Source organism: Lolium rigidum, chromosome 5 (genome assembly GCF_022539505.1).
Source record: "Lolium rigidum isolate FL_2022 chromosome 5, APGP_CSIRO_Lrig_0.1, whole genome shotgun sequence".
NCBI classification, from domain to species: domain Eukaryota; kingdom Viridiplantae; phylum Streptophyta; class Magnoliopsida; order Poales; family Poaceae; genus Lolium; species Lolium rigidum.
This window is the reverse complement of record NC_061512.1, coordinates 158894968-158912658: the sequence shown is the minus strand read 5'-3', so window position 1 is coordinate 158912658 and position 17691 is coordinate 158894968. Positions and strand designations below refer to the sequence as shown.

General features: G+C 41.5%; 2 protein-coding genes across 2 annotated transcripts; one reads left to right on the top strand and one right to left on the bottom strand.

The window, feature by feature from the left end:
- Positions 1–1596: 1596 nt before the first annotated feature.
- On the bottom strand, positions 1597–10432 carry LOC124655225 (protein NEDD1). The gene is made up of 10 exons (XM_047194157.1): positions 10276–10432; positions 8905–9017; positions 7250–7510; positions 7020–7124; positions 6178–6243; positions 5873–6094; positions 4430–4957; positions 3728–4312; positions 3461–3643; positions 1597–2034 (listed from the first exon to the last, which is right to left on the bottom strand). The coding sequence occupies exons 1-10, from the start codon at positions 10430–10432 to the stop codon at positions 1924–1926; spliced, it is 2331 nt and encodes a 776-aa protein (XP_047050113.1). The 3' UTR covers positions 1597–1923.
- Positions 10433–14602: 4170 nt separating this feature from the next.
- On the top strand, positions 14603–15235 carry LOC124656595 (NDR1/HIN1-like protein 6). The gene has a single exon (XM_047195310.1). The coding sequence runs from the start codon at positions 14603–14605 to the stop codon at positions 15233–15235; it is 633 nt and encodes a 210-aa protein (XP_047051266.1).
- The last annotated feature ends 2456 nt before the right edge of the window (positions 15236–17691 follow it).

Genomic DNA, 17691 nt, shown 5'->3' with positions numbered 1-17691 from the left:
ACTGCGTCTAAAAAAACTGATCCAACGGGTCTTAAGATTGACGAAGTCACCACAGACGCCTCGCTGTCGATGGAAATGTCGCCTCACTGTCTACATGAATATCGGCTTCCACCGAATAATATTCCGTATTTGTGAGACACCAACGTATCAAATCTGCGATTTAAACTCTCGTGAGTTGGAAGTGCTGCTATCCTCCTAACCGACAGCGATTTGATTGGAAGGGTCGAGCCTCGAGCGGGCCCAAGCTGCGCTACAAATCTTTACGACTGTAAACATTGCTCACGGCGTACACATAGAGTATTGGCAACATTTTATTCGTTTGGACAGTGTAAGGGCATGTTTGTTACAACATTGTTAGGACAGGAAAATTGCAAAAATAGGAAGAAATATAGGATTGAAAAGTTTGTTTGGTTCCGTGAAAGAGAGGTGATCCTATGGATTCTAGTGCAAATAACTCCTTTTGGAAACATTCCTATAGTGGTCGATAATACAAATCAAACTAAAATAAATTCCCATAGGATTCAATAATCCTAAAAAAAATCCAATGCAAATCCTTTAAGTCAAACAAATCATAAATATCTTCAGCTAGATCAGGTTGGCAAAGGGTGATGTTATGCATTTCGATTTTGCTAATCCTCATTTGACTTAGAGCTCAATTTGGATGTTGATGCAGAAATCCATTTTAGTTACCTAGATAAGTTTGTAATTGGATTTTTCCCAAATTGCATCATGTGCATGTAACTACTTTTTTCTGGCTATGCTACGGTTGCAATTCAATCAAATCTTTTTTGTTTATACTTCCAGTTGCAACTGCATATTTTCCATTTTTACTATGATTATAACTGATTTTTTTTATAAATGTGGTGACAGCTTTCAAAGGAGAATTAAACTCGAAGCCCTCGGGGGGGCCCTATATTTTAAGGAGGGGGTCATTATATATGAATATGTGATCTGGCAGCTGCATGGGACGAAGGTATGCCCGAATCTGGAAACAATAGCGGTAGTTGGAACATACTGGCCGACCTTGACCCCTGTTATTTTTGGGTATCTAGTATTCGGAGTTTGCCTCGATTTGGTACCGCTCGCGCAGCCCGCACCGAAACAGTGATGTCCAGTCAACTGCTGCGCCTCAACGCATTTCGGGGAGCACCAGCTAGCTTTGGGTTCAAGTGGCATTTCACCCCTAACCACAACTCATCCGCTGATTCTTCAACATCAGTCGGTTCGGACCTCTGCTTAGTTTCAATCAAGCTTCATTCTGGTCATGGATAGATCACCTATATTCGGGTCCATAAGCAGTGACAATCGCCCTATGAAGACTCGCTTTCGCTAGGCTACGAGTGTGATTCTTACGGGAAAAAAGATGACATCATGGTAGACTATCATATTTATAGCTAACTCTTTGCATCGAGTCAACTCAAAGCACTATGACATGATCTTGTATTCCGATCAACTCTAAATGACCTTATGCCCCAACATCTGAGCTAGTCACAGGTGCTACGGCAAAGTAAGTCACAGAAGAATAACACAGTAAAAAAATCAGCATTGTAAACATCTCTCATACCTGAAATAAAACAAAATTAACTAAACTTTTTCTGCATTGTAAATCTATTGCTATATTAGCATTTCACATCGGGCAACAAAGTCAGAACATCTAAATACATGCAAGACATATGGAAGCAAGCAAACATAAAGCAAAAGATAAACAGGATGCTTCTAAACTGAAAGTTGCTATGTACAACCGTGTCAAGAATGAGCTTCCTGAACTAGACAAACTTGCTTCAAAAAGAATTAATTACACAAACACAAGATCAAATATAAGAAATCATCGCCACGCCGTCGCTAGGCCATTCTCGTGATCCAGCGAGGACTGCACTCTTCCACAATGGACAATAGTATCAAATTGAACACCAAAACTACAGATTAGAGAAGCTGGTGCCGGAGCTGCTGGTTTTCCCTTCTTAGTTGCTGCACTTCCTTAGTCAGGCCTTCTAGCTTCTCCAGGACCAAGTTCATAACGCTAGACGTTTCCATCTGCTTGTTGCAGAAAGGCTCATTGTGTTAATTACATGCATTAACTAGCATAACAGAAAAGATGAAGCACTCAAATCACAGGCTAGGTATAAAAGCATGAAGACAGCTGAAGTTGAACATATGATAGCTGCTGAAGACCAAGTTCAGACAAGGCATCCTGATCCTGGTAGCTAAACAATACTATATCAAATAAATATTCCATGCCATGGCCCCCTAAAGAAATATTCCATGCCATGAGCTGACTTGAACTGGCAATAACAACTGTGTCAAACGAACATAAGCACCAAATAACAGCAAGCTGTATTTTTTAAGTGGCTGTGCCCGGTGTTCTCCAACCTATACGTTATAAGACAACCCCTCACCAAGGCTCTTTTCTATCCCTTACAAACATGCTTCCTCACAAATTATTTCTCCTAAACTATTGTGGTTTAGGGTTGAGAGACAACCATCCTCAAGCAGTTTAGACCAAAAGCAACTGGATGTACAAGAAACGCAATATTGTTTAGTTGCCTAGGTAAGAAAGTGATATATGTCATACCAGCAACTCTAGGTAAACTATATCCAAACTCCAAATACTAATCCTTTAAGCAGCATCAAGTGGGTCATATAAGGGATTTTGAGATAATAACAAGAGCTGCATGTGTTTGCCAAGTTCTCATGTCAAGCACTGATGCTTTGAATTGCATTTACCAAGAGTTGATGGACGATGATACATGGGCTAAGACAGCTAGATATCATGAGCCTGTACAGTTAGAAGGTGTGCGACCGCAGCAGATCTCCAAGTAAAGATGACTTATTAACCTCATACTTGAGATAAGTTTCCTTTGAACTGGAAATTAGGTTGAGATTGATTTCACAACAACAGCAACATCAAAGCCTTGTTCCCAAGCGGAAACATAAGGAAACCAAAACAAGGAGAGAGAAAAAGGAATAAGTAAACTAAGATTCTGGCACATGGATCGTTGAATTCCATGCGGTCCTATCAAGAGCCAAATCTTTAGGGACATTCCAAATATAATTTAAACTAGAATAAAATAATATAATTTCTGTTTAAATTATTTGGTTGTCAGGGCCAGCTAAATATAAAGGAGACTGGGCGCATCTTCTTTATTAATCAAAGAATAATCACAGTCCGCAGTCTTTAGACCTTCCCGAACAAGGCCACAGAGATTCAGTCTCCGCACCATTATCAAAGGTACATAATAGTAAACTACACTAGTCTTCTGTGACCTTGCACGGTGCCTATAGCTATTAGAGTTCACATGCTATCCACAATTCCACTGGCAGTGAGACCACACAACGAAGAAAACGATATTTGCAACTCAACCAGAATGACAGACATATAGATGCAGGTGCTTGCAATTGACAACAAGAATGAATAAGCCCACAAAGAAATTACACGAAAAAGAACCTAAAGTATTCTTACCTCCTGCATGTGAAACTGTCTTAGAAGTTCAATGTGGAGATTTCTCACATCCTCGTGTATAGACTTGTGAACAGATCCTAGAGATTCCTCAAGCATGCGCTGGACATACTGAAGGGAGAAGGAAGAAGCTCCTTGTTGATCAGCTGATGAACCTGAAGTTGGCAATTGCGGTGGCACTACCCCCTAATAAAATTTGCATATGGACACTCCATTAGTAAATGGTGGTATTCACATTTTTAAGTCAAACAATTAACAAGTAGCTCTTACATTGCTTGCTAGAAGGCTTCCAGATGACGAGGTCGCTGGTGCCTCTTGTCTTGATAACAGACTAGAGAGCAGCAGTTCATCTTTCGTTTCTGCTCCAGTCTTCTTTGATTTTGGGGAACCAAATGCTGATGCTAATCCTTCACTAAAAACAGAGGATGTGCTCAATCTATCAGAAAAAGTTGAAGGTTTCCATGAGGAATTGGATTGTACTGCTCCCGGCAAATCAGATTTCACTGATGGCACGGTCTTGGACACGAAAGATGAGGAAACTGAGCTCGGTAGGCTAGCAGATGATGTCTCTAGGGAAGACTGCACATTGCTCAAGATGCCCTTGCTTTGTAAGTTCATTAAAATATTACTTGACAGAGAACCTTTCACTGAGAGACTGGTGGACGGAGCTGAATCTTGTAAACCTGCAAACGCCAAGCTTCCAGTTTGAAAGGCCGATTGCCCAAAGCGTGAGATTTGTTGACGATGTGTTAGCCTGTCTGGCAGTGCATTTCCAGTTGATGATTCTGGCGAAGAGATAGGTGGCTCACTCTTCCATGATGGCATGGCTGTAGTACTTGCAGATGAGGCACCATCCTGCAGAAAAAAAAAAGGTAAGGCTCGATTGGTCATCCTGCCATGGCACAGACAGATGCCATGTCAAAACAATAATAAGTAGGTTTTCCTACAATAAACCAAAATAAATCAAGAAACCTGTCTTGAAATGGAATTAGACCTCCAATCCGAGATTGGATGTGGTTCATTGTTCCCTTCCATATACTGGAACTTCCTAGTTGTTAACACCTTCTTCTCTCCAGATTTATCATCCTTTTTTGTTTCATCACTCCCATGTTCATCCCACCAGCTGTTGCTGGATGGTGTGAAAGGCTGGACATCAACAAGTGGAGAAAATACATCCATGTCATCCTTTATATTGAAGTTACCACGGGGAGCCTGTAGCTTTGATAATGGTCCACCAGACAATGGACGGGCCCTATATGGAGTTTCCTCTGCAGTAGAAGAGTTTGAAGTAGAAAGAAATCCACTTGCGTTCCCTGTCAAAGAAGAGCGGTGACTCGGAATGCCCACTCCAGATGGAAAAGATGAAGGTGTTGTCGAAGGCAAAGGATCTGGCATAAGAATAGAATCTTCACTAGTTCCGCCTAGAAGGGCAACTTCCGAAGAACTGTTTTCCTTAACAATGACAGGCTTTGACCGTTGCCAGCATAAACTTGTCACAGCCTGACAAACAATATAAATTCGAAGATTTTAAAGAACTCAGAAAAAAAGATACTCCCTCCGTCCGTTAATAGATGTCCAGTGGTTCATCTAAATTTGGATGTATCTATGCCTAAAAAATGTCTAGATACATTCGAATTTAGACGAATTTTTGACATCTAAAAATGGACAGAGGTAGTATAAGATAATTTTTAAGACAGGTTTACATCAAAGACCATGTCAGTTCTTTTACTGTTTATAGGAAATTATCAGGTTGCCACAATAAAGACTCTGCAAAATGCAAAAAATATCTATACAAGCAATAACTCGTTGCAGAATATATAAAAATCACTAATATTATTCCCAACATTGAGTAAACAAGAACAAATCGTGAATTAATTTCCAAGCCATGTATTAGAGATTTAGATACAAGATGAGAGTTAGAAATAACATTTAAGCATGGAGTAAGCAGTTGCCAGAAAGACTAACTTGTTTGACCAAAATAGGCTTAACCTGTTTCACCAAAAATAGCCTAACTTGTTTAAAAATTGGCTAACTTGTTCCATTTAAGTTTAGTACGGAGTATTTGATTTAACCAGCAATAATTCTCCATGCCTCAACAAAATGCAATTCCATTTCCTCGGGCAGGTTTCAGTTTTCAAAGGAATGAAGCATTTATTATCAGAATATGGTGCCATATAGTAAGATTTAAATTGTTAAGTAATGTAATGTTGAAACTGAAAATACATAACTCTGTCAATCATCTATGCTGAAATACTAGAAGTATTGAACAGTGGCAGTTGGAATACTTTAATATAATAAGAGGTGTTGAACCAATATGGCATATTACTATACAAACCACCAGAGAACAGAATTATTTGAAGACAGCAACAATTTGCAGACACCAACGAGGGAAAAGAAAGATGCAAGGTTCCCCACCTCTGAGCTATTGTATGCACGAAGAATTGTCAATGGCTGGGGTTTCCCCCGAACATCATAGAATACCACACGCCCACTATTTGTGCCAGCTGCTAGTATGGTACCATCATCATTGTATGCCAATGATGAGAAAGGGGCATCATGAGGAATAGTGTGTGTTACTCTTCTTGATCCAGAATCGAATGTGTACAGCTTCTTGTCCAGGCCAACTGTAGCAATTATCTACAGGAATAAAATATGACAAATATTATTTATGGCAAGTACAAAATCAAACATAAAACACCACATGTAATACTGAAATAAACCTTGTCACTGGAGGGTGAAATACAAACACCGCTTGTGGGTGCAGAATGTTGCTTCAGCCATGAGACCTGCGCAAGGTATTGGTCAATTCAAGAATAGCATTGAAGAAAGCACAATGATAAAGCTGAGCAACACATCGAGTGGTAGACAGCAAGGACAGTTCACATAACTGATCTCATTTTTAATATTAATCATGTGAAGCAGAAATTGTACTGAGTAGACTAAAGGTTCTCTCTCCATTATTTTAACACAATTTCAACTGCTCGCAACACAGAATAAACCAGTTCAAATATTTCAAATCACTCAGATTAAATAATCCACTTGGTCAAGTATTTTTTACTAATGCCAATAACAAATAGTGAATCTTAATCTCCGCTTTGCTAAATACTGCAAAAGAATACTCGGTGTATCTGCATTTGTTGTTCAAACCTAAGTTGTCAAACTTGAATCTTCGAATGAAGGTTATGTCGAAAGTTCTCCCAATAAAAAAAAGGGGAATCTTAGTGAAGAAGACAGATCAAGCATACTTTCCTATCAAAATCATCATCGCACATGAACATACTGTGAAGCAAGCTGAGGATGAAATGTAATTATTGTTCTTAAAACAAAGATGATTCTATGTGGAAGAAAGGAATATTATTTATAATGCACATTGCCAGCAGCATAAATGCAAAGTTTAAAGAGCTATCGAAGCTCAACCTTCCTTTCACCTATACAATTTGCTTATTGTCGATGTTTCATTCTACTTTGGCATTAAATATAATAAAATGGCATAACTCATGTCATAAAGTGAATGCTAGAGTAACAAGTTAAATCTAACTAGCTCCCAGGCAAATATTGGTACCTTTGGAGTCCTCGCAGTTGTATCCCAAAGATGCACAGAACCATCATCTCCTGCTGTTGCCAATATATGCCTACTATTACGTGAATAATCAAGCACTCTCAAAACCTAGCCTTACAGAAAAATAAAATGGACTTAATAAAGTCAGAAGCAGAATTTGCAGAATTCCAGTAAAGTTATAACCTACTGTGAGGCGCTGTCATTTACAACAAAAATAATAATAATAAATTTACCTGTCCATTTGGATCACTAAGTTCAGCAGCACGTGCTCCAGAAGCAAGATTGTGAAGAATCAGATCGCCCTTCATGCTGATTGATGCCAAATGTTCATCTTTGCAGTTGTACAATACACCAGTAATGGTGTCAGTGTGACCACTTAGCCATTTGATACATCTCTTCCGCTGCAAATCCCATATCCTAACAATGTGGCCACTCCCACCAGAACAAAGATATCGAGAACCTTTATTGCTAAAACTGATGGAATATATAGATTCCTGCCAAGAAAATAAATTTGTTGTGTTCAGCCACAGCTTATAAATAGGAAATAAATATTCAAGATAGTTGTCAGCCCACTGTCTAGTTCTCTAGTAGTTAAAATCAGATGGTACATTTCAGGGTGGATGTGAAATTGGTGAAAGCCCATTGACATTTGTTCAAGTTAGAGAGGCCTCAGAACAAAATAAGCCATTTTTGCAAAGAGGCAAAAAAGTTTAAAGAAGCAGCGGGCTTTTAAATTTATCCTATGGGTATATAATAGACAGGAACGATACGATAAATGTAGTGAAATTTCAAATTTATGACACTGACACCAGTCCCTCCTGAAAATCTAATTGCGCCATTGATTTCAGCTAATTATGAAAATGCCACTCTTGTGTCAGTTTTTTTTTTTTTGTTATTTTTGCCATTGCCCTCACTTTTTGCTTGTTGCCATCCCAACTTCAGTTATTCCAGTGTGATATGACCAAATTAGCCATCTCTCTCCACATGACAGGGCATACTCTTCCTCGCATTTACTCTCAATGACACCATGGTCCCACCTTCGGCTTAATTTTCCTTCTCCAATTATCCCTGTCACTCCTGCGCCACTTCTGCTCCTTCTGTCCCGTCTCTGATCTCGAGCTGCGGAGTTCGGCATGAGGTTGCATAGTATTGACTGCCGGAGCATGGGTGTTGTAGACTTGCAGAGGCCCCTTGTTCATGGTTTATCACCTTTGACTCCGTGAAAGCTGGCTTCGAACTTGCCTGAGAACGGCATCAGCGGCGCGCCGATTGCAGCCAGGATGGTGGCATCAAGGACTTGGAACCCGCAGACCGACCCCATGACTGCCTGCTCATCGGGTCACGAATTGTGCCTTCACGGGAAGGTATCGCTCAGTTGTAATGTCAACAACAACACCGTCCACCCCAACCTTGAGCTGCTCCATGAAGGTACTCCCCGTTTCCGGGCAATTCAAGAAAGAAATTTCACACTGGACTAACTGAAGTTTAGATGGTAACGGCCAAAAACGGAGGGCCGCAGCAAAATCATAAATAACTGGCGGAAGAATTAGCCAAAAAGAAATGGCACAATCAGTATAGTGGCAAGGACATAAATTTCCCTATTAAGTATCAGTGTAAATCTGGTTGTTGTGTTACTGCAAGAGCAAACAATATTAGGTACACCATTTAGTTGTGTTAGTAAACTGCGCATTTGGAACAAAGAACAAGATACCGGCACAACAACATTAATGGCCAGAGAACTGAAAGTGCAGGCCTGTCACACAAATGGATAACAAACACAACTGGAACTACTACACAAATTACCAATAAAATTTTACACGGAAATGAATACCACAGATGTCTGTCAGGTAAAAGACATGATCACAAAATCATAAGAATCCATTGTTACCTCTATGTCATCCCCACGATCAACAGTTGATGTTGGTAGATGTCCTACATTTTGACCCTTTTTATGCCATAATGAGATCTTCTTATCATCCCCAGCACTTGCTACAATAAGATCTGCAGGTTTAATCGACAAATGAGTTGGTGTTATTACTTAAGTAGCCTCATTATGCAATTAGATTATGGAACCATCTTCTTGTAAGAAAGCCTCAGTTCAGGAAACACATCGTTAGACTCAAGAGTGACTTAGCAAACATTACATTAAAATAAATAGAACAAACACAAGAACGATGTGTAATGTCTGCTATAGTTTCTAACAGACTCCTGTTTCCCACTAATATGCATTATGTTTTATGTATACTTCATTGAGATTTTAATACAAAAGCAAAATAATAATACAGAAGGGCCACTGTTTCTTGCCCACTTCATGTAGAAAAATAAAAATAAATAATATTGTTCATGGAAAAAAAAAAGTAAGTTAACCTATTAGTTTGATTGCTCAAGGTTGTACTGCGTTTTTTAATAGACTCAAGGTTGTATTACAAGTAAGGCCACATGATTTAAAAGATAATAACTAGCCAAATCAACATGGTAAGGAATATTTTTCCAAAGGAACGGATAATATTTACTATTTCCAGTGCATAGGAATTACGAGGAGCTATTATAAGAATTGCATCGCGAAAATGCAGGGTCACAAGAGCAGAAACAAATGTTCTGTAGTATTACTATAATCATACACTCAACAGGCAGCAGACAGAAATGCAATATGTATTTGAATAGTATATAATAATATTCAAAGTTTGGAACACAGCTCTGCCGTTACGTGTATCATGAGGTGCCACGGCCCACAGTGCTGATACTCTTTCTTCTATTATATCGTCTTTGAGCAAGCAGAGCTCAGAGCCCTTACAAGCTACAAAAATACTGTCCGCAAACGGCGTATACCCATCCACAAATGTTGAAAAGTTTGAAAGGCCACTTGACTATTTCAATTCCACGTAGAACTGGTAAGCATAGCTACAGAAGCTACATTTTGGTCCCTACGTTTCATAGATGGGAAAATCAGCAAATAACTTTGGGTAAAGCCAAAAAAATTGAGAACTCGGTGAGAACACAGAGGCTGCCTTACAAGTTACAGTACAGTCTACCGGCAGAGCCGCTAGTCCATAGTGGAACACGAATTGTAGAAAGTAGGGTGCCCATTCGGAAACACAATCTGGCGGCCAGACACGAATGCAGCAAGCGACGAGCAACAGGGGCTAAAACATTAGAAAACGACGGCCGGATCGAAGCTCTAGCTGGCGCATGGATACCCTGGGGAGAGATCTGGGGACGAGGGAAGAGAGGGGTGGGGGCGAGGGAGGTGGTGACTGACTGGTGTGGTTCCACTTGACGGCGTTGACGGGGTGGCCGGGCGCGGGGGCGTAGGCGAGGACGCAGGGGTCGCCGGACTCGACCGTGACGTCGAAGAGCTTGACGGTGTCGCCGCCGCACGTGGCGAGCAGCGGCGCCGCCGGATCCACGAACCCCATCGGATCCGGGCCCCCGAGCTGGGCGGGAGATGGCGGCGATTGGTGCTAGGGTTTGGGTTTGGGATTGGGGCCGGCTCGCGTGGGGGTTTGGCGGTGGTGGTAGGGTGGGTGCGGCTGCGGCGGAGGAGGAGGAGGAAGAGGGGAAGAAATTTGAAATTGAAATGGATTTTGTTGGGCTGAACTGAACCGATTGGTGACGTCGGAGAGAGGGGATCTGGCCGGTTGCTGGTGTGCATTCCAAGGTTCCCTGCCGGCTGCCGTGGTGGAGCCGGCCAGTTCCTTTCGCATCGTCCATTTTTTTTTACTTTCGAATTCTTAATTGTTTGAACGGTGTAATTTTCTAGTACACCATTAGTCTCGTGAAAGTTTTAGATACATCCATGCTCTTAAGATTCTTTTTCCAAATTTCAAACAACCTCATTGAAATAAAAGAAGTACTACTGTCAAGCGCTTTGTAATCTTCTTTATGGCTAAAGGTGAGAAGAATATGCCAACAAGAACAATGTTGCTTGCCTAGAGGAAATCTTCTTATGGCTAACGCAACAAACATCTTTGACGTATCCTCTAGTGTTAGGAGATGTACCAACAGAGTTTAAGCATAAGAGCTTAGCCCGTCCGCTATGATTATCACCTAATGCTAATATAATGAAATCGTTACTTCTATTTTATCACTTATATCTAAGGATTTTGGTGGAATATGAGAAAGGTGCTTAGAAGAAAAGGTGGATAGATTAAGTTCATGTGTTCACCTTAGCATTTGGTTCTTTGGGTACTAGGAATACCAATTCTCTAGTGATCATTCTTGTTATAATTTTGCAATTCTATCTAAGATGGAGTGTCCAGCCAAAACTGCACACTATTTGAAACTTTTTCAGTCTTTCTCTTTGTATCATTGATCATGTAGAAGGCTGAAGGCCTCAAATCCATTAAAAAAATGTGGTGAAGCCCTATTCTCTTGTGTCTCCCTTTTTCATGGTGTCTCTTATGGCTTCAAAGATTTGACTGTTGTTTTGCATCTTATAGTTACCAAATTGAGGTTTGTGCTTCTGAGGAAGGAATCTTTGACAAACACGGCTCCTTTCTGTTGGCAGCCTATACAAAAAAAAAACCTATCCGCTTAGGCTTTGGTAAAACTTTAAGCTACTTGATTTACACTCATACGTTTCATTTGAAAGCCTCCTCTTGTTCTTAACTTCCCTCTTAGGAGAGGAAACCTTTGTGACTGTGATTCGAGAGCATTAAGCAAGAAATCTTCGAGTATATGGGCTCCTTCAATTCATAGGATAGGAAAAGCATAGTAATAGGAAAAGTAGTATTGGGATGTCATGCTACTTGAATCCTATGGAAAGATGAAGTGTGTTTGATTGTAGAAAAAATGTTTCCCATTCGGTATGACCTCATGTTTTTCCCCATAGGATTTACACTTCAAGATAACTATAGAATAAGTTCCTATGAATCAAACCACTTGTGTAGAATTTTTTCCATATAAGTCAAATCCTATACAATTGATATTTAAATCATATGAATCAAAGGAGCCCTAAAGATCTTGATCTTTTGCTCTAGGAAAATTGCCATGCGTCGTTTGGGGCCTCCACCATGGTTCCAAATCAAGAAGTTTGTGAAGATTTGAAGATTGCGTCAAGATCCAACTTGAGTTATTGGGTGATTTCGTTGTTAAGTTACCTCAAGGAGAAGAAGGCATAGTCAAAGTGACTTTGGAGATATGCAACCAAATTAATCCTATCGTGCAAAGATGTAAAGTCACGCTAACGGCTTGAACTTGTAGATACATCCATTGTATTCGCATCTAGCTCTTTACTTCCTTGCATGTTTTACTTTGTTCCTCCTTTGTGTTGGGTCCTCCAGCTTTGCTTCCTCCTTTAGCTTTAGTAGTTCTAATGTACTTAAAATTTGATAAACTTATATTCACTCTTTCTACTCGAGAGACCTTCTTGCAACATGTTGTTGTTGCAACTATGACCCCGCTCATTGACCCAGCATGTATGTTGTTCTCGACATAAGAGCAACTTCAAAGTGCATATTAAACTGATAGGTTCAGATCACTGTATTCAAGCTCGTGTGTGTGAGCTTAAAAGGGGCGCACTTAATCGAGAATCAACAATTGGTTAGCTACCGATTATTGCACTTTTGGTCAACCAAGGATAAAACCACATGATTGATGGCTTAGTAAAGTGGAACTTTTTTCAGGAGGCGTCAATAGTGTGTGGTAACTTCTCCAATCTCAAAGTTATGCAACATCACTAATAAACTAGACGAGTCGTGTTAGACTGCTAGTACATCTATCAATCTATGTGCACATCAATGATGTGCGTGTATGGGTTATTGTACATGTTTGCTTTCCGGAAAAAGGCTTAAAATCAAGTGATTGATAGCAGGTGAGCGATCGGTCATCCCAAGCAAGCACGTTTGCGTCCCAATTTAATGGACCCGGTTTTGTTTTGAAGTCTGGTAGGCTCTAACCTTAGTTTTTTTCCTGTTGTGCCTACATAGCCCAGTTTGATGGACCTATTCACTATTTCCGTTTTAATTTTAATATTTTATTTGATATTTGATGGTTCCCATATTATTAAGATTTTTTTCCAGGTGTGTTTCTCCTCTGATTTTTGGATGTTGCATATGTGTTCAAAACTTGTAACAAACTTGTACACATTTTGTTGTGAAAGCACAAGTAAGATGTTGCATCATTACATGGGCTTTTGCCACAAGTTGTGCTTTCCTCAGGTTTTTGATGTTGCATAAGTGATTTCAAAATGTAACAATACATATAGGTTTTGTTGGAAAGAACACAAGAGATGTTGCAAGATTTATGGTCATTCCCAACAATATGTGTGTTTCCTCGATTTTTTCGATGATGTTTACCTGTTCTTTATAATGTTGCAAAACATGCTTTTTATTGTCATAGTTTGTGATTTTGTTGAAGATTTTTTTGTTGAATTTGCAGAAAAATGTTGCTTTTCATTGATGTAAACACATGGTTTTTGTTGTAATACTTTGGCGTTTTTATTGAAATTGTTGGTGAGTTTTGTTGCCAATCAATTTGCATCAAAAATGTCGTTAAGCACTTTTTGTAACATTACTTTTCTTGAATGTTGTAGCATTTTTGTTGTAATAGTGTGTGGGGTTGAGGATAGTTGTTCCAATATTTTGTGCCTAGGAATAAATCACCATAGTGGCATATTTGTTGTAAATATTGGGAAGGTCAGGGCTAAAACCTTTTCATTTTAAGTGGATGAGCTAGAGGCTTTTTATTGATTTTGCGAAAACAAAGAGGGGCAAATGCAAAACTATGGCTCAGATGAGGAATGATTTTAGATCCCCAATTCGGCAATCCGACGCCAGCATGTCCCTCGGTTTGTTGCTTGTATTTATGAGGAAATGTGTTTATCACACTCATGTAGAAGTTCTTTTTGACGGTGAATGACAGGAGCTCTGCCGTTCAAAATTGGTCCAGTTAATAGGAAAACCGGACCCAAAAACCGTACATCGCACGGTTAATTCATGGAAATCGGCAAAAACACACACACACACACACACACACACACACACAGAACTCACGGTACATAATTTGTACCTGATACAAGAGCCCCTAGACCTAAGAATAGAGGCCACACCTTATATCCAACACAGACAAACTCCGGAAACACACAATTACTCTCGCCACTGGCAGCGCACCGCCATGCACCCTCGCAGCAAAAGTGGTCAAGCATTGACCACACACACACAGAAGTTCTATTATTATTACGTGGACAAAGTCAAGAATTATGTGACATGTGAAACACTAGCAAAGCTAAATTTCCGAGAACTAAAAATTAGTACTCCATACGTCACGTGTGTTACCAATCTTGACTTTGTTGGGCATAATTAGCAAACGAATTCCGGCTGTCAATTCTTTGGTCACGTCGGCCACTCCATATTTAAATTCCCGTCATTTGCTCGCAGCCTCTCTTACCAAACCGCACGAGCGCCCATATAACCAACGGCCTCCATGCACGGCCTACCCAACCCCTCCCCACCTCGCCCCCCTGTCGACATACGACGCCGGCCTCTCGCTCGAAGCTCGCGCGGCGGCCGGCCGGAGAGGGACGTCGTCGATATCGATCCCTAGCTAGATAACTACGCGTGCGTGCCTAGCTTACTAATAATCACGCCATGGGGAAGCGCAGCGTCCCCCGCTACCCCGAGGACGAGGACAAAGGCGGCGGCTGCTGCTGCTGCCTGCTCGGGTGCTGCTGCTTCTTCTTCCTCATCCTCTTGTCGTTGTTCGCCGGCGTAGCCTATCTCTACTACGCATACAACCCCAAGCCGCCGTCCTACTCCATGAGCAACATGGCCATCTCGCAGTTCGAGTTCAGCTCCTCCGACCTCACGCTCTACACCAAGCTCGTCGCCAGCGTGCGCGCCGAGAATCCCAACGAAAAGATCAGCATCAAGTTTGACGATGGCTCCCGCACCGTCGTCTCCTACCGCGGGACGCCGCTGTGCTCTGGCAAGATCCCAACCCTCGTACAGGGCCCCAAGAACATCACCGTCATGGAGATCGCCATGGAGGGGCGGCACGGGTTCGGGTCCGGCCTACAGGAGGCGCTCGAGGAGAGCGAGAAGGAAGGCAACGTACCGCTCGACATTTACGTCAGCGTGCCGGTGCAGCTGCAGTTCGGGGCCTTCGATTTGCCGCGGATCAAGGTGAACGTGCACGCCGCTCTCGTCGTCGACAGCCTCTCGCCCAAGAAGAAGCCTACCATCAAGTCGGCCACTTACCAGGGCAACGTAGAGTTGGTCTGATCGATCGTGGGGTGGTGTGTATAATCACCGTGCTCTTTGATGTATTCACTGGTTGATTGTCCTGTGGAGCTGGGAGGAATGAATACACATACATTGTGTTGTAATCTCTAATTAACAATGTAGTCAAATGGGTTGCGAAACATATTAATTTCATTTAATTGAAAGCAAATTCTACCTTTTACTCTCTAGTTGTGATTTTGTGATAATGTTTATCCCATTATAACTTAGCACGTAAGTAGCAGTTTCATTGTGCAAGAAGTAATCCCCGCAAGGGTTCTAGATCTCGGCAATGTGAAGAAGAGAAGGGATGGAAAAGAATATGGGCAATCAATGCGTCAGAGAAGATGAAAATTATTTTATGGAGATTTTCCCATGATTGTCTTCCGACTGGATTTCAACTTTGTCAGAGACAAATACCAGCACCCGACACCTACATTTTTTGCAACCGAGTGGAACGTGTAAAACTTACCTTTCTTTTCTGCAGCTATGTTGAGGTGGTTTGGGAGGCTGATGGCGTGTATTTCACACGTTCGTTGGGCAACCCCAAGAGGAAGGTATGATGAGCACAGCAGCAAGTTTTCCCTCAGAAAGAAACCAAGGTTTATCGAACCAGGAGGAGCCAAGAAGCACGTTGAAGGTTGATGGCGGCGGGATGTAGTGCGGCGCAACACCAGAGATTCCGGCGCCAACGTGGAACCTGCACAACACAACCAAAGTACTTTGCCCCAACGAAACAGTGAGGTTGTCAATCTCACCGGCTTGCTGTAACAAAGGATTAACCGTATTGTGTGGAAGATGATTGTTTGCAGAGAAAACAGTAAAAACAAGTATTGCAGTAGATTGTATTTCAGTAAAGAGAATTGGACCGGGGTCCACAGTTCACTAGAGGTGTCTCTCCCATAAGACGAACAGCATGTTGGGTGAACAAATTACAGTTGGGCAATTGACAAATAAAGAGAGCATGACAATGCACATACATATCATGATGAGTATAGTGAGATTTAATTGGGCATTACGACAAAGTACATAGACCGCCATCCAACTGCATCTATGCCTAAAAGTCCACCTTCAGGTTATCATCCGAACCCCCTCCGGTATTAAGTTGCAAAGCAACAGACAATTGCATTAAGTATGGTGCGTAATGTAATCAACAACTACATCCTTAGACATAGCATCAATGTTTTATCCCTAGTGGCAACAGCACAACACAACCTTAGAACTTTCTGTCACTGTCCCAGGTGTCAATGCAGGCATGAACCCACTATCGAGCATAAGTACTCCCTCTTGGAGTTAAAAGCATCTACTTGGCCAGAGCATCTACTAGTAACGGAGAGCATGCAAGATCTTAAACAACACATAAGCATAACTTTGATAATCAACATAACAAGTATTCTCTATTCATCGGATCCCAACAAACGCAACATATAGAATTACAGATAGATGATCTTGATCATGATAGGCAGCTCACAAGATCCGACAATGATAGCACAATGGGGAGAAGACAACCATCTAGCTACTGCTATGGACCCATAGTCCAGGGGTAGACTACTCACTCATCACTCCGGAGGCGACCATGGCGGTGTAGAGTCCTCCGGGAGATGATTCCCCTCTCCGGCAGGGTGCCGGAGGCGATCTCCAGGATCCCCCAAGATGGGATCGGCGGTGATGGCATCTCTGGAAGGTTTTCCGTATCGTGGCTCTCGGTACTGGGGGTTTCGTCACGGAGGCTTTAAGTAGGCGGAAGGGTAGGTCGAGAGGCGGCACAGGGGGCCCAAACCATAGGCCGTCGCGGCCAGGGGTGGGGCCGCGCCGCCCTAGGGTTTGGCCACCCTGTGGCCCCTCTTCGTCTCGTCTTCGGTCTTCTGGAAGCTTCGTGTAAAAATAGGCCTCTGGGATTTTATTTCGTCCAATTCCGAGAATATTTCTTTACTAGGATTTCGAAACCAAAAACAGCAGAAAACGAGCAATCGGCACTTCGGCATCTTGTTAATAGGTTAGTTCCGGAAAATGCACGAATATGACATAAAGTGTGCATAAAACATGTAGATAACATCAATAATGTGGCATGGAACACAAGAAATTATCGATACGTTGGAGACGTATCAGCATCCCCAAGCTTAGTTCTCGCTCGTCCCGAGCAGGTAAAACGATAACAAGGATAATTTCTGGAGTGACATGCCATCATAATCTTGATCATACTATTTGTAAAGCATATGTAGAGAATGCAGCGATCAAAACAATGTGTATGACATGAGTAAACAAGTGAATCATAAAGCAAAGACTTTTCATGAATAGCACTTCAAGACAAGCATCAATAAGTCTTGCATAAGAGTTAACTCATAAAGCAATAATTCAAAGTAAAGGTATTGAAGCAACACAAAAGAAGATTAAGTTTCAGCGGTTGCTTTCAACTTGTAACATGTATATCTCATGGATATTGTCAACATAGAGTAATA

Coding starts and splice junctions, on each gene's coding strand:
- LOC124655225 (XM_047194157.1), bottom strand. CDS start 10,432: ATGGGGTTCGTGGATCCGGCGGCGCCGCTGCTCGCCACGTGCGGCGGC. Junction 9,018..10,275: donor CGTCAAGTGGAACCACACCA/GTCAGTCACCAC, acceptor TTAAACCTGCAG/ATCTTATTGTAGCAAGTGCT. Junction 6,095..6,177: donor TTTCACCCTCCAGTGACAAG/GTTTATTTCAGT, acceptor TTATTCCTGTAG/ATAATTGCTACAGTTGGCCT.
- LOC124656595 (XM_047195310.1), top strand. CDS start 14,603: ATGGGGAAGCGCAGCGTCCCCCGCTACCCCGAGGACGAGGACAAAGGC.